This window comes from Mastigoproctus giganteus, chromosome 5, assembly GCF_048544385.1.
Source record: "Mastigoproctus giganteus isolate SK-2022 chromosome 5, ASM4854438v1, whole genome shotgun sequence".
NCBI classification, from domain to species: domain Eukaryota; kingdom Metazoa; phylum Arthropoda; class Arachnida; order Uropygi; family Thelyphonidae; genus Mastigoproctus; species Mastigoproctus giganteus.
Window position 1 is genome coordinate 158,969,833 of NC_143579.1, and position 17,664 is coordinate 158,987,496.

General features: G+C 41.2%; 1 protein-coding gene across 1 annotated transcript in view; it reads right to left on the reverse strand.

Moving 5' to 3' along the window:
- Positions 1-760: 760 nt before the first annotated feature.
- Positions 761-17,664, reverse strand: part of LOC150085794 (protein Skeletor, isoforms B/C-like) — a 715,869-nt gene continuing 698,965 nt past the window's right edge. The window contains exon 16 of the mRNA XM_090374255.1: positions 761-930. Coding sequence (XP_090230381.1) covers positions 793-930 — 138 coding nt within the window. The 3' untranslated portion in view covers positions 761-792. The remainder of the gene's footprint in view (positions 931-17,664) is intronic.

Below are 17,664 nucleotides of genomic sequence, written 5' to 3' on the forward strand. Positions count from 1 at the left end.
CTCCACTTAGGTTACTTGCCCCCACCACTTGGTTGGGGAGAGTAGTGCCATAAGTGGCCAAAAAGTATTATGTTAATAAGAAAAATAAAAGCAAATTTGTCTCTTCTTCCCTGTAGGGGAATCCTTGTAGGCCTGAAGTTTATTGAATTTAAATTAATGAATCTTGAAATTTAAATGAATGAACTTTGAAACTAAAAAAAAGAAGAGAGATTCCTTTTTAGGAAAATGTTTTATATATTCCCTTTATATATGCACTATGTCACTTGGCCTAGACGTCACCACCAAATACAGAGGATGCGGAAAGGTCAGGGAATGACCATTGCATATTCCCGGAACAATATGGCCTTAGTTGCTAATGCTCCTAAAAACCAAAACAACAACAACTTGGCCTAGAATGCCTGTCACCTAGGCCCACCTTTATTTCTTGGTACGCGGATGAATATTGTGAGATGATAGCAGCTAACATCCATCTGATGATAAACAAGAAAAACAAGATCTGAAACAAGAAAAATATACTTTCATAAATGGAATATTCTAAAACTCAAATATTTTTAGGTTCTCCATGAAGTCTGACTTTTAGCGATTCCACTGTTGCGTTTCACGTCTCCTATTTCCAAAAATAAAGCAATGGCATTTTGAAATTTTATAAAAAAATTACATATATAAAAAAACTTTATTTATATTACAATATATACACACAAAGTGAAGTGAAAAATTTTACAAATTACAAATTTTAGAATAAAATTTATTTACAGCTTATAGATGAGACAAAATTTTAGAATCTTAAGTTTATTAAAAAATTAGTTTGATGTTGAAAGAAAGTATAACAATAAAAATGGTGCAAAACAGGTTGAAGGTTACTCTTTGCCCATGATTAACTATTTCATCAACAATGTAGATCTTGGAACCCATATTTCTCTGTGTATAACTCTGTAATAAAAAATTACAAGTTTTAGACTGAAGTTAGTACTTACAGCAATTACACTAATTTTTTTCTTTATTTTATTCATGGGGGAAAAAACAGAGCAAGAAGGAAGTAGGTAGGTTTATACTAAGTTGAGCAGTTGAACACTGTTGCTAAGATGGAATTTTTAATCAGGAATAGAAGTATGCTATTTAATTATGCTTGTATCTGAAAATTTCTATACTTAAAATAATATATTAAATGTAAAACCCTGTCCACCTTAATTTCATCACCATCAGCAAATTTTGAAGGGAAAGTTATTGTTGTTGTAATTGAGGATTTTTGGCACAAGGGCCTCCTGGGCCATATTGTGCTTGTTCGTGAATTTCTTATGACTGAAAATTGTATATTATGTCTTTCAGGTATGTGTAATAAAGTTAAAGGTTCCTGCAAATTGGACAGAGAATAGAAAATGGATTTTTCGATAGTTGCATGCTGAGGTCATTCTATTAGAATATGTTTAATTGTTAGCTGGGTCTGACAGATGAGACATTGAGGAGGATTCTATCCCATAAACAAGAACAGATGTGTTGTATAAGAATGACCAATTCAAAGTCTTGCCAAAATGAATTCTTCTCGACTGCTTCTCCTGACACTAGAAGTCCACAACTGAGGTTCTTTTTTAATCTGGAATAGTTTATTATTTACTTGTGTTTGCCAAAGTTCTGACCATTGAGTCCTACATGCTGTTTTAATAGTGGATTTATAATCAATTTATGGGACTTTCAGATGTACTGTCAGGATGTTAAGCAGCATGATCCGCATGTTCATTACATGGGATGCCGACATGACCAGGAATCCAGCAGAAAGAGACCATCTGGTTTGATGTTTGATACTGATATAATCTGTATTGGATCTGTTTCAGAATGGGATGGTGAGAAGAAGTAACAGACTGAATGGCGGAGACTGCACTTAAGGAGTCAGTGTATATCTTTTTTTTTTTTTTTTTATATGTGAACCCCAAACACAAGAGGTATTAGAACCTATAGTACTTAGTACCGTGCTTGGGTTGGAGGTTGAGAAGACGAAAGAAGATATTTGTTGACATTGGACTTGAACTTCTGTAGACTGTAATTTTCAGGAAATATGTATGAAGGAAGGTTGTTCCAGATGTTGTTTGTTGTTGTTGTTTGTTTGGGTTTTTTGGCGCATTAGCAACTACGGCTATAATGCGCCAACACTAGGTAATATTTAAAAAAAAAAAAAAAAAAAAAAAAAATTTAAACTCTCGGTGACCTAATTAATTAGGCCACCATGTCCAGATCTAATAATAAATATATAAAAAGATAAATCAATAAAAGATATAACAATAACATATAAATTTTAAATACTATTAAAAACGTTTATTGCTTTCAAAAATCTAAAAATAGCAGACACATTGTCATTGTCGGATAAAATCTGACTGAGTGTATACGGCTCAGTCAGATGATTAAAGGCGGTAAAACGGATATTGCTAAAATCTGGACATTCAACTAAAAGGTGTCTAATAGATAAAATTGTGGCACAGGACTCACACATAGGAGGGTCATCAGCCCTCAGCAAAAACGAATGTGTCAAATGACTATGTCCTATGCGGGTCCGGGCGAGAACAACTTCCTCCTTACGACTCCTGCGCAGACTGGACTGCCACGGTTCAATTACAGGCTTTATAAGATATAATTTATTCGCAGTCTGTCTATTCCATGAATCCTGCCATTGGGAGTGTATCTTTCCGTGTATTATTTGAGTGTAGTCTGTATAAGGGACTGACAGGCAGCGGTTAATATTGGGAATTGCTGATTTGGCTGCGGCGTCAGCCAAATCATTTCCCCTAATCCCAATGTGGCTGGGGATCCAGCAGAAGCGGATATCATATTCACGTTCATGGAGAAAGTGAATCTTCTGCTGAATGCTAGACAGAACTGGATGAGCATTGTATCTCACAGTTATTAAAGCCTGTAACATACTGAGAGAGTCAGAATATATAATAAACCGTTGGTATTGACATTCACTAATGTGATCCAAGGCTAACTCTATAGCATGCAGCTCTGCAGTAAATATGCTGCATTCAGAGGGAATCTGCTCCGATGTAGTTCTGTCTGTAAAGACAGCAGCAGATCCCACATATGATTCTGACTTCGAGCCGTCTGTGTAAACTGGCGCAAAGTCAGAATGTTCAGCTCTGTGTGCTGAATGAAGCTGCAGATAGGCAGACGATGGAGTGTCCGACTTTCCCCAATTTCTGAGGGACAAGTCACATGCCGGAACATGAGCATGCCAGGGTGGAAGGGGTTGCTTCGGTGTTTGAGCAACCTTGTCTACCTTGATATTAAGTTCTTTGAGTAGCTCTTGGAGACGAATACCAAAAGGATGATTGGCAGTCTTGCGAGTGTTGTACAAATTTTCCCATCTTGGCTCAAAAACGGATAGCCACGTAGGATGGTCTGGCAGGGATTTCAGTTTTAGAGCGTAGTTTAGAGACAATTGCTTACGTCGAAGCGATAACGGCGGTTCGTTTGCTTCGACGTATAAGCTCTGGACAGGAGATGTTCGAAATGCTCCAGTAGCTATACGGAGGGCCTGATGATGGACAGGGTCCAGCCAACGAAGTACACTGTCTCTGGCCGAATTGTATACCAGGGACCCGTAATCAAGTCTGGATCATACAAGTGCACGGTAGATGCGTAGTAGGGTGCATCGACCCGCACCCCAAGATGTAGAGGAAAGAGAGCGCAGAATATTCAGCCCTCTTGTGCACTTTGTGCGGAGTTGACGGATGTGATCCAGAAAGGTTAACTTTTTATCAAATACGAGTCCCAAAAATTTTGTGTCCGCCGCTACTGGAATAGCATTTTGTCCGAGCCTTAATTCAGGTTCAGGATGAAGATTACGCTTGCGACAAAAGTGCACGCAAACGGTCTTCTCCGGCGAGAACCTGAAGCCATTAGCAAGTGCCCAGGAATTAAGGCGATCAATGGCTTTTTGCATTTGTCTTTCAATAACCCTCATGTTGCATGACTGACAAAAAATGCTAAAGTCATCAACATAGAGGGCACTGTTTACGGTTGGAGGAAGTTGTTCTGTGATGGAATTTACTTTGATGGCGAAAAGCGTGACATTTAAAACTGATCCCTGTGGTACTCCCTCCTCTTGGCTAAAGGAACGAGAGAGTGAGGATCCCACACGAACTTGGAAAGATCGATTGTCTAAAAAGTTTTTAATAAAAATGGGGAGTCGTCCCCTAAGACCAAGGCTATGAAGATCTTTTAAGATGCCAAATCTCCAAGTTGTGTCATACGCTTTCTCCATGTCAAAGAACACCGACACCAAGTGTTCGCGTTTTAGGAAAGCATCCCGGATGGATGTTTCCAGTCTAATAAGATGGTCCAAAGTGGACCGGTTCCTTCGGAAGCCGCACTGGATATTGGAGAGAAGGTCATTTGATTCTAAGTACCATATTAACCGAGAATTGACCATTCTCTCCAGGATTTTGCACAGACAGCTAGTCAGAGCAATAGGACGATAATTGGTAGTGACTTTTGGATCCTTTCCTGGCTTAGCAAAGGCAAGAACGATTGCCTTGCGCCAGGAATCCGGAAACTGCCCTTCAATAAAGATTCTGTTATACAGAAGGAGCAGACAGTCCATCGATTTTGGTGAAAGATGTTTTATCATGTCATAATGGATGCCATCTGGTCCAACAGCACTTGCTTTGGAAAGAGCGAGGGCTCTTTTCAGTTCCTGAATAGTAAAATCCCCGTTGTAGGGATAGAGGCCCTTGGACTTAAAATTAAGTGCTTCTCGTTCCAGTTTATTTTTCAGGACCAGGAACTCTGGGGAGTACGAAGATGTTGCGGAGATGTTAGAGAATGTTTCCCCAAGAGCATTGGCTATTGCAGTTGGATCTGCAATAGCGCATCCATTATAATCTAGGATTGAAGAAGGGTGGGATGTATATTTTCCCTTCATTTTCCGGATTTTATCCCAGACCACCTTAGAATTGGTAGCCTGGTTAATAGATGATGTAAAACGGATCCATGATTCCTTTTGACTCTGACGGCGAATGTAGCGTGCTTTGGCTCGTGCACGCTTAAAGGCTATTAGATTAACAGTGGTAGGATATCGGCGGAATATCCCCCACGCTTTGTTTTGAGCCTTTTTGGCTGCTGTGCATTGTGAATTCCACCAAGGTTTGGGAAATGGTGGAAACCGGGCAGATGTTTTTGGAACAGCATTCGCAGCTGCTTGGACAATTATTTCTGTGATGTACGTTACTGCATCATTGATAGGCTCCTGACTGACTGTACTGAGGTCAAAATTTGCCTGATGTTGGAAGGCATTCCAGTCAGCCTGATCAAACTTCCACAGTGGTAACCTAAAAGGAAGACATGGTCTCCCACTGTGTAACAAGGTTATCACGGGGAAGTGATCGCTTCCATATGGATTCTCCTCCACCCCCCCAAGTGAGTGAAGGGAGTAGAGAAGGGGAGCAGATTGAGAGATCAATGGCAGAAAAGGTACGGGTAGGCATGTGGAAGAAGGTGTTTGTTCCAGTATTTAGAAGGGAAAGGTCATTGTCATTGAGCATACGCTCTATGACTCGTCCCCTTCCGTTGATGTTAGCACTACCCCACAGGGTGTTATGTCCATTCATATCCCCGAGAAGTAAGAAAGGGGGAGGCAACTGAGTTAGAAGATCATCAAGGTCTGCCTGGGGGGTGTCAGTCCCAGGTGGCAAATAAATAGAGCAGACCGTTAATAAAAATCCCACTGTAAGGCGAATTGCAACAGCCTCTATGCTGGATGTAATGTGCAAGGGCTGAACTGGGGTCTGATTACTCACAAGGATAGCCACTCCTCCATGAGCAGGACCATCCGCAATTCTATCCTTACGAACGATTGTGATGTTATACATGGTGGGATCATCATTTGCCTTTAGATAAGTCTCCTGCAAGCAAAAGCAAACTGGCTCGTGCTTTTGCAGGAGGGCCTTGATGTCATCAGTATTTCGCCGGAATCCACGACAATTCCATTGTAGGAATTTAGCCATTATTTTGGCTTGGTGGGTCCATCAGGCGGCTTCCGAAGTGCTGAGGGCTTATTTTTATCAGTCTTGGCTTTATCTTTTTTGGGGAAGAATGGACGCTGTCCTGTGTCCATTTCTTCCTCCGCAAAGAGTTCCAAGACTGATTCATCCGGTACCTCCTTGTGCTCGACATCCATTGTTTCTGTTATTACTGTTGGCTCTTTACCACTTGGTTTTGGTAGTGGTGGAGCATTAGGAGGTACGGATATAGGGGTGGCAGCTGATTGCGTTTTTTTGGTGGGCTTTTGTGAACTCAATAAATAGCGGGCAATCGGTGTGAATGACTCTCTTGGTGGTACAGTCATCTCAGTCTGCGTACCGATAGTACACTTCGCAGAAACCTTCTGGGCATATGAAGGTTTCCCGCTATTTATTGGTTCAATGCGTTTTCTAGCCTCTGGGTAGGAGATATTCAGCACCGTTTTCAATTTCTGGATTTCTTTTTCATCCTTCCACCGCTGGCATGCTCTGGAGTAGGCAGGATGATCTTGTTGGCAATTTACACAGATCGGTTTAGAAGCTGAACATTCCTTGCTCTCGTGGTCTTTCGCACCACATCGAGCACAGGCAGGGTTACCACGACAAGCCGTTTGTGAGTGTCCGTATTTTTGGCATTTAAAACACCTCAGTGGGTTTGGAATGTAGATCCTCACTGGGCAGTTTAAATACCCTGCCTTGATGGAACTAGGAGGCCGTGGGGTGTTAAATGTTAGGATGAGAACTCAGGTAGGGACGAGATTCCCTTCCTTCCGCATTGATATTCTCTTGACAGCTGTCACTCCTTGATCTTTTAATTCAGAGCAGATCTCTTCTTCAGAAACGTGAAGAAGATCCCACTCTGAAATGACACCGCGTGAAGAGTTCAAAGTTTTGTGGGGTGTTACATTGATTGGTATTCCCCCTATGGATGTCGCGTTTAATATTCTTTCTGCTTGCTTTGTATTTAAAGCTTCGAGTAAAAGATCGCCAGAACGCAGCCGTTTTACTGATTTTGGTGATCCTGCCAACCCTTCTAATCCTTTTTGGATGAAGAAGGGTGACATCTTCCTAATTGACTGCTCTCCGGTAGAATGGAGTATGAGGAAAAGCGGTGTAATAGATGGTGGTTTATCCTCAGTTCTGGCTCTTTTAGCAGAATTGGTGTCATTCTCATCTGATCGATTAGGTAGGGGCCTTGTTGGGGCCCCAGAAGAAGGATTTAAATTACTCATGAGAGTAAAGAAAAAATGTCTGATGCCTAAGTACCTCACCCACCACGGAGCCCTACGAGGGGGCGCCCACTCGTGACCTAGCAGGTACTGCGTACACGAATGGGACGCCGAGTTCGCTTAGAACACCATACCCACGTTACCAATAAGTCTTTATCCCGTCCCAGGACCATAGGGAGGGAGACTTATCGGAACGCAGTTGACCCTAGCAGTATAGAACCACCCGCCGATTGATCCCAGTCGAGCCGGTCCGGGACCACCCGTCTCGTCGAAGCAGGGGCCAAAGTGGTGTATTGAAGCTGGGCCCCTCAACCACCAGGATCCCCCTTTCCGCTTCCACGGGTCGCGGCGCACGGCTGCACACGCCGGATTCCAACGATGTAACCCTGGAACCAAGGTATGGGCGTTAGATCCCAGTGATGCTAATCTGGAAACCCAACAGCATCACTGGGAGGTCCCCTCACCACGTACAGGTGCCCACGTCGAGGGGGTTGTTCCAGAAAACGGCAGTTGAATGAATAAATGAGGAAGATGAAAAGTTGGTTCTGTGAGTTTGAAGGTTGGACAGTAAATGGATGGTGGCTGTTGCTGTTGTATTTGGGTTTTCTGGCACAAGGGCCTCTTGGGCCATATTTTGCCTGTTCGATATTTGCTTATCACAAATTTCTCATGTTATTGTGATCATAGGCTATTATAGAGATTTATCTGTTTCAAATAAGTAAACAGTTCCTCCAAATTTGCATCATTGCCAAGAATCTGCAATAAGGTTATCGGTTTCTTCAAATGGGATAGGGAGGTAAAGCTTGATTTTCTGGTAGTTGAAAGTTGGGGACATTCAATGAGAATATGATTTATTGCCAACTGCGACTGGCAAAAGAAACACTGAGGAGGGTTCTCTTATCCATAAGCAAAAACAGATGAGTTGGATGTGAATGTCCGATGCGGAGCCTTGCTAGAATTACTTCTTGTCGCCTGCTTTTCCTGATACTAGATGTCCACTATTTTGGCTCTTTTTTTATCTGCAGCAGTTTATTATTAATTTGAGCTTTCCAGAGGTCAGACCATTGCTTCCTACATGATGTTTCAACGATGGATTTGTAGTCGGTGTAGGGCACTGTTTGTTGCCTGGAAGAGCTTGAGTCAGGGTGTTTAGCGGCGGTGTCCGCTTGTTCATTACCTGGAATGCCTGCATGACCAGGTATCCAGCAGAAGGTAACCTTCTGGTTGGCTTTTTGACAGTAAGATAACTTGGACCGTATCTCTTTAAGAATCGGATGAGAGGGCGACATGGTAGTTTGAATGGCAGTGATTGTGCTTAAGGAGTCTGTGTATATCAGAGATTGCTTTATATAGCTTTTGTGTATTTTTTCTAGAGCTAGTTTAATTGCAAATAATTCTTCAGTATAGATAGTGCATTCTGCAGGAAGAGATGCAGCAACTGAGAAGGCAGAAGAAACTGCTGCACCTCCAACGGCTGCATCTGTTGTGGAGCCATCAGTATAGATAGGTACTTTATCTGAGTTTTCCAACAAATGAGTTTTATGGAGCTGTTGATAGTTTATATTTGCCAGAGAGGATTTTCCCCATCTTGAAAAGAAATTGTCGCAGAGAGATGAGAATTCAGTCCAGGGAGTTTCAGGAGTAGCAAGGTCTTGGAATATGTTGTGAAATTTAATATCCCAACTGATCATAAGTTCTTGCAGTCAGATCCCTGCGGGGCGGTTTTCATTAGGCTTGTTGTGATATAATTCAGCATATTGAGGATCAAACAGGTACTGCCAGCTGGGGTGGAATGGCATGCTTTTAATTTTTGCTGCATAATTACACAATAAGGATTTTCTCCTGAGATGCAAAGGGGATTCATTTGCCTCAAAATAGAGGCTGTGGACCGGAGATGTTCTGAAGGCTCCCACAGCTATCCTAAGAGCACTATGCTGTATGGTGTTCAGACGTAATAGTGAACTTTCCCTAGTGGAGTCATAGACACGTGATCCATAATCTAAGCGTGATCTTATTAAAGCTCTATACAGATGAAGGAGAGAGCTTCTGTCAGCACCCCAGGACTTAGCAGAGACTGCTCTCAGGATGTTCAGTTTTTTAAGATATGTAGTTCGAAGGAAAGCAATATGGGAAGCAAAATTAAGTTTGTTATCTAAATATAACCCCAACAGACGGAAATTGTTAGTGACAGGAATCAGGTTGTTTTTTAAAAATATTTCTGGATCCGGGTGAAGCTTGCGTTTTTTACAAAAATGAATTGCACTAGATTTCTTTTCTGATAGGGAATAGCCATTTCGCAATGCCCATGATTCAATTTTAGCGATGGAAATTTGAAGTTGACTTTCAATGCTGTTCATGGTTTGGGATTGACAAGAAACAACGAGGTCATCAGCGAACATATACGATTCTACTGTATTCGGTACATCCTGCATCATGTTTGTAATTTTTATTGAAAATAACGTTGGACTAAGAATGGACCCCTGAGGAACACCCTCCTCCTGTTCAAATGATTTGGATAAATTGTTCATGTATCTAACCTGAAATGTTCTGTGACATAGGAAGTTTTGTATAAAGTGGGGTAAATGACCTCTCAAGCCAAAAGAATGAAGATCTTGAAGTACACTGTATCGCCAGGTGTTATCAAAGGCTTTCTCAATATCGAGATTGATCATGACCAGATGTTGTCCCCTTATGAAGGCATTTCGGATGTTTGCTTCTGCTTTTATCATTACATCTAACGTGGACCGGTTCTTTCGAAACCCGTACTGATTGTGATTTTGCAAGTTGTTAGTTTCCAGGAACCACGTTAGCCGCCTGTTAACCATTTTTTCCAGGACTTTGCCTAAGCAGCTGGTCAGTGAAATCGGCCTGTAATTATGTGGAAAGCTGCGATCCTTTCCTGGCTTTGGAAAGGCTAGTATAATTGAGTGACGCCAGGAGTTTGGGTAAGTATTTTCCAGAAATATTCGATTGTAATATTTTAACAATGCCCTTTTTGTTCTGTTGTTTAGTTGGCTTATCATGACGTAGTAGATCCCATCTGGACCAGCAGCACAACTGGAAGTTTTATTGAGCGCCCCTAAAAGTTCTGTTAATGTAAATGGCTGGTTGTACGGGTGTGAAACTCTAGTGGAGAAATTGATCTTATGCTGCTCTGATGATTTTTTAATTTTCTGAAAGATTGGGTTGTAGGTAGATATGCCTAATATACTGGCAAATGATTCGGCTAAGGCATTTGCAATTTCTGCCGGAGAGGACAACTCCTTTCCTTTCCAGTTTAATATTGAAGCCGGGGACTGGACATATTTGCCATCAATTGTTTGTATTTTCTTCCAGATGAGTCTGATATCTGTGTCCTTGTTTATACTAGAGGAAAAGCTAATCCATGCTTCTCTTTTTGCTTTCCTTCTTATTTGGCGGAACTTAGCTTTCATTCTTTTAAAACTAATTAGGTTACTGGTTGTGGGGAATTTGCGGAACAAATTCCAAGCCCTATTTTTTTCCTGTTTAGCGTATGTACAATCCGGATTCCACCAGTAATTATTGTGTTTGCGTTTCCCAGGCAAGGACTTTGGTATTGTAGAGTTGGCAGCTTGTAATATTTGATTAGTTATATGTTGTGTGACATAATCTATGGGTTGAAGCTGAATTATTTCATCATCTAACTGAACATTTGAAGAATATTCATTCCAGTGTGCCCTACGAAATTTCCATTTGGAGCAACCCGGCAAAGGGGAGTTTACCCGTGTTTGCAGCTTGCAGCGAATTGGTAGATGATCACTATTTAGTGGATTTTCAAGAACAGACCACTCCGTATTAGTACATATGGAGGGAGAGCAGATTGAAAGGTCTATTGCACTCATGGATCCTGTAGAAAAATGTATATAGGTAGGCTCTCCAGTATTCAAAAGGGTAAGTTGGCACACATCGAGAAGATTTTCTATTTGTTTACCTCTTTTGTCGATTGTTGGAGATCCCCACAGCGAATGATGAGCATTGAAGTGCAAATAGAAAGCAAATAGAAAGGAGGTGGTAGCTGGTCTATTAGATTTTCTAGATTTTCTGAGGAGATTGAGGAATTTGGGGGAATATATATAGATGCTATTGTAATAGTCATGCCAATTTCTGCGCGCATTGCCACTACCTCAAAAGGAGTCTGAAGAGCAACAGGTTTAGATGGAATATTATTTCTAACAAGAACTGCCACGCCTCCATGGGCCGGCGAGTCGATACTCCTATCTCTTCTGAACATGGTATAATTTTTAATGGGTTTAAAAATTAAATAGATTTAAATAGGTTTCTTGTAGGGATATACATGCTGGTTCATAGCGGTTTACGAGATCGTGTAAGTCATCTTTTGCATTACGAAAGCCTCTACAATTCCACAGAAGAATTCTTTCCATTATGCGTTCTTGTTAGTTGTTTTTGCTTCTGACAGTTTTTTGGTTGTAGCTCGTTTATACCTCTCTATTTTTACTTTGTCTTTCTTAGGAAAGAAAGGACGTGTCGTGTCCATCTCATCAGTTGCGTGGAGTTCTAAAATTCCATCATCTGAATTTTTCTGCTGATCAATATCCATTTCCGTTGAAATCCGTGGATGCACCATTGGGGTTTCTGTAGCTTTTGGTTTCATTGTTGACGCATTGGCTGGAATGGAGATTGGAGTATTGCTGGCTTGTTCAGTTGTTTGTTGTGAAGGACACTGTTTGGGAGGAGTGAGTATGGCTCGTGCCCAATTCGCGATAGATGTGTTATGAGGAACTGTAACGTCTGTTTGGATACTTACTGATTGCACCTGTTTGGCAGCTGTGGCATACGTACGCTCTGGCTACATTTTGATTATTTCTCTTCTCGCCTCTGAATAAGTGACTTTGTTCTCCACTTTATATTTCTGTATTTTTTTCCCTTCCTTCCATAGTTCGCATATTTTGGAGAAAGCTGGGTGATTACCTTTACAATTTGGCAATGAGGAGTGGTAGCAATGAGGAGTGGTTGCAATCGGATTGGTTGTGGTCCTTCGATCCGCAGTTAGGACATATTGCCTCACCTGTACATGCAGTCTGAGAGTGTGCATATTTTTGGCACTTATAGCACCTGATTGGGTTTCGGATGTAGGGTTGGACGCGGCAATGGAGATAGCCTGCTTTGACAGATGTTGGTAAGATGGGAGTGCTAAAAGTGAGGATTATGCTCCTTGTTGGAATGAGAGTACTATCTTTATGAGTCATGATTCTCCTGGCTTGGATGACTCTTTGTTCTCGTAGCTCTTTGACTATTTCCTCTTCTGATACGGTTAATAAGTCCCATTCTGCAATTACTCCCTTGGAGGAATTTAAGGTGGCATGGGGAGTGACTTTTATTGGATGTCCGCCGAAAGTTGTCAGACTTAATAACTTTGCAGAATGCTGGGATTTCATGGTCTCTACCAAAAGATCACCAGACTGGAGTCGCCTTACTGATATTGGTGAACCTGCGACAGCCTCTAAGCATTTTTGAACAAGGAATGGGGGCAATTTACTCAAAGGCTGGTCTGATGTAGAGTGCAGTATGAGGAATGCTGGTATCTCCTCTTGAAGATTTGTTTTCAACCTCTTGGGTTGGGAAAAGTCATCATCGGTGTGTTTTGTCACTAGTTTTGAGCTTGGAGGCTCTAAATCCCCAGGGGCTCGCATCTGATGAGTATGGGCTTGGCAAACCCTGGGTTCTCAGCTGGATATCACGTAACCTTCTGTGCACACGTGCACAGAAGGTTACGTGAAACTGGTTGTTTCACGAGAGGTACCATGAATCGAGAGCGAATGATGAGGACGCCAGACTATGAGGAGAATGTCCTACGTCTTGCAGAAGGCAATCCGAGTACGAGTACTCGAGCGATAGGCCAACGATTGGGTATTTCCCAATCCACTGTATGGAGGATACTGTCAACAAACCAAATGAGTTCATACCATCTGCAACGCATCCAATCATTGGAGCCTGCGGATTATCCACTCCGGAGAACTTTTGTTACTTGGTTTCTTCAACAGAAATGATTTGCAAATGCTGACTTCCAGCGGGATCGCTGTTCACGCGATCTCCCATTCAGCGTCCTCTACCACATGATGAAGGCATTTCGAACCATGCAAAGCTATGTGATTCCGATTCGTCTTTGTGCCCCCTACAACTCCCGCAAGTTTGTCGCACTGGTAGTGAATCACCCTGTATATAAGCTTTGCACCGGCAAAGTCCTGAACGCCCCAAGAGTAATCCTGAGCACATTATGTTGTATTGTGTTGAGACAGGCTAACAGAATCTTTCGGGCAGAGTCATAAACAGGAGCACCATAATCTAATTGAGATCTGATTAAGGCCCGGTATAGTTGGAGTAGAGTATAGCGATCAGCTCCCCATGTCATAGATGAGATGACTAAGTATATTCAGCTTTTTCATACAGACAGTTCGTGTTTGTAGTATGTGTTTCTGGAATGTCACTTTAGTGTCAAGGGTTATGCCCAAGAATCGGATATTGCTTGTAATTGGTATCGGTTGATTCCCCAGTGATAATTCAGGTTCTGGATGTAGTTGGCGTTTTTTACAAAAGTGAATGGCTGCAGTTTTGGTTGCTGATAGATGATAACCATTACGTGAAGTCCACGAAACTATTTTGTTTATTGGAAGCTGCAAATGTCGTTCAATGGAACGCATATTCTGTGAATGGCGAGGTATTGCAAGATCATCAGCATACAGATAGATTTCTATGTTACATAAAATGTTCTGCACTAAATTGTTTATCCTAAGAGCAAAGAGGGTAGCGCTGAGTACCGATCCCCGTGGTATACCTTCACTTTGGATAAGAGCTTGCGAAAGAGCATTACAAAAACACACTTGAAAAGTTCTATTTTTAAGGTAACTCTCTATGATCATTGGGAGTCGACCTCTAAGTCCTATTGCATACAGGTCTTGCAGAATACCATAGCACCAGGTGGTATCAAAGGCTTTTTTAATATCCAGGAACACCATGACAAGATGTTCTTTTCGAATAAAGGCGTTCCGTATGTTACACTCAGCTTTCACCATAAGGTCTAATGTGGATCGGTTTTTGCGGAAGCTGTATTGATTACAACTGATGATTGAGTGGGATTCTATGTACCATACAAGTCTATTGTGTACCATCTTTTCCAATGTCTTGCCCAACTTGCTGGTAAGGGATATCGGTCTATAGTTGCATGGATTCGTCTGATCTTTCCCTGGTTTGGGAAAAGCTAGCACTGTTGAATGACACCATGAGCGAGGATAATAGGTTTCGGAGAAGACCTGATCCAGAAAAAGCAATAGGGTTGGTTGGATTGGATATTTTACTGGCGCATCAGCTTCTATGGCTATAATGCGCCAAACTTATGATTTATGGCTTATTCAATGATGTCTTTTGTTATGATTTTTATATCAAATTATAGTAGTTAATCTGTTTGAGAAACTGGAAGACTTCGGATATATTAGATTTATCTGACAATATTGTTCTTAATGAAAATGTGTCCATTCCTTTTAAGGATTTAAAGGTAATCTGACGCTGTCATGTGAAGTTAGGGCAGTCAAGTAGAATATGTTGGATCGTTTGCACTGTGTGACAGTCGGAGCACTGCGGCGGAGATTCGGCTCGGAGTAGATAGGAGTGGGTAACATTGGTGTGTCCTATTCTTAATCTGCTCAGTATAACTTCTTCTTGTCTGTTGGTTCTTGTACTGGTTTTCCATTGTTGTAACAGCGGTTTTATCTGTAATAGTTTGTTACCAGCCTGTTCCTGCCATTTTTGTTGCCACTGTTTTTCGCCACTATTTCGAATTGTAGTTTTGTAGTCCAGGTATGGTATTTTTATGCTATTGTTGATTGGGCCTTCTGCTTGTTTTGCTGCTTGGTCTGCCTGTTCATTGCCATCTATTCCTACATGTCCGGGAACCCAGCAGAATCTTATGTTCTGCTTTCGCTTTGCTAGTTTTGAAAGCGTGTTATGTATTTTACATACGGTCGGATGGATATTTGTGGTGCTATCCTTTAAGGCTTGCAGAGCATTGAACGAATCTGTAAATATTATGCTGTTGGCGATGTTGGTTAGCCATATATGGTTTATGGCTAGTTGTATAGCCTCCAGTTCTGCCGTATAAATGATGCACTCAGTTGGAAGTAGTTTGGAAATGATGGTGTTGGGGAATTTGGCTGCAATTCCTACTTTGGTTTCTGTTTTGGAGCCATCTGTGTATATCAAAGTAGAATTACAATGTTGGTCTCTGTAGGCTGCGTGTAATTGTTTGAAATTTTGTGTAGGTAGGGAATCTTTGTTCCATTTATGCATATGGAGATCGCATATCGTTTGAATGGTATCCCAAGGTGGATATGGAATTTTAGGAGAAACTGCTATCTGACTGAGATCTAAATTACGTTGCTGGATTAGGTCTCTTAAATATATGCCTGCTGGTTTGTTAGCATTTGGATGTACTCTATATAAGTTTTCCAAACTTGGTTCGTGTAGGATTGTCCATGTCGGGTGGTCAGGTATTGATTTTATCTTTGCAGCGTAGTATAACAACAAGTTTTGTCTCCGGAGTTGTAGTGGTGGTTCATGAGCTTCTGCATATAGGCTGTGGACTGGTGAGGTGCGATATGCTCCTAAAGCTGTTCGTAAAGCGCTGTGGTGCACTGGATCAAGCCACCTCAGGGCACTTGGTTTGGCTGAGTTATACACTGGGGCTCCATAGTCTAGTCGAGATCTTATGAGGGCTCTGTATAATCGCAACAGAGTAACTCTATCTGCACCCCAGGTCGTTGCGGACAAGACTCTCAAAAGGTTTAGTTTCTTGAGGCAGTTTGTTCTTAGTTGTTTTATATGTTCTAAAAAAGTTAGTTTTTTATCAAGAATAAGTCCAAGAAATTTTATGGTTGGCTTGATTGGGATTAACTGTCCATTAAGTTTTAATTCCGGATCTAAATGAAGGTTTCTTTTCCTACAGAAGTGTACGCCTACAGTTTTTTGTGTTGAGATCGTGAAACCATTTTCCTGAGCCCAGTTGCTGACTTTGTTTATTGCACCTTGTAACTGGCGTTCTATTGTTCTCATGTTTTGGGATTGGAAAGAAATACTGAAATCATCTACGTAAAGAGCTGTATTTATGGAGGATGGTATATGTTGGGTTATAGAGTTTATTTTTATTGCAAACAAGGTGGCACTGAGGACTGATCCTTGCGGTACTCCTTCTTCTAGTAGGAAGACCTTTGAGTGTGTAGTTTGTATTCGCACTTGGAAAGTTCGATGCTGTAAAAAATTCTGGATGAAAACAGGGAGATGTCCTCTTAGTTTTAAGTTATATATGTCCTGGAGAATGCCATAGCGCCAGGCTGTATCATATGCCTTTTTGATATCGAAGCATATCATGACTAAATGTTGTTTTTTAATGAAAGCATTTCGTATGTTGTTTTCTATTTTAATCAATAGGTCCAAGGTTGATCTATGTTTCCTGAAGCCACACTGCACCGGGCACAAAAGGTTATGGTTTTCTAGGTACCACATGAGTCTTGAATTTATAATCTTTTCCATTAACTTTCCTAGGCAGCTGGTAAGTGCTATTGGACGGTAGCTGTTTAGATTAGTAGGATCTTTGCCAGGTTTTGGGAAAGCGAGGACAATTGCATGATGCCACTTGCTAGGAAATTCTTGTTCCATATAAATTCTGTTGTATAAAAGAAGTATAGATTGTAAAGATTCTTCGCTGAGTTTCTTTATCATTATATAATTAATGCCATCTGGACCTTCTGCACTTTGTTTTGTTTGTGACAGTACCTTATGGAGTTCTGCTATGGTTAGTGGATGGTTATATTGTTCTAAATATTTTGTGGAGAATTTTAAGTTGTATTTTTCTTGATGATTTTTATATTTCTGGAATTCCGGTGAATAGGATGTGGTGGCAGATATTTTGGCGAATGTTTCACCTAAAGCATTTGCTATTTCTTTTGGAACGGCGATGTCTTGTCCTTGCCAGTTGATAATTGGATGTACTAAATTTTGGTATCTATTGTTCATTTTTCTTATTTTATCCCAAACTGTTTTAGTATTTGCAGTTCTATTTATAGTTGAGGTGAAACGTACCCAGGAGGCTTTCTTGCATGCCCGTCTGACATATCTTGCTCTTGCTCTCATTTTTTTAAAATGTATTAGATTGTCTGTGGTAGGATTTTTGCAAAAAATATTCCATGCTCTATTTCTATCTCGTTTTGCTTGGGTACATTCCTCATTCCACCAAGGCTTTGGGAATAGGGGAAGTTTGGTAGATGTTTTTGGTATTGATTGTTCTGCTGCTTGGCTAATTTGATTCGTTACATATTGTACTGCTTGGTCAATGGTTAGTTGTCGGACTCTCTGTTGTTCTATTACTGCTAAATTTTTGAATTTTTCCCAGTCTGCTT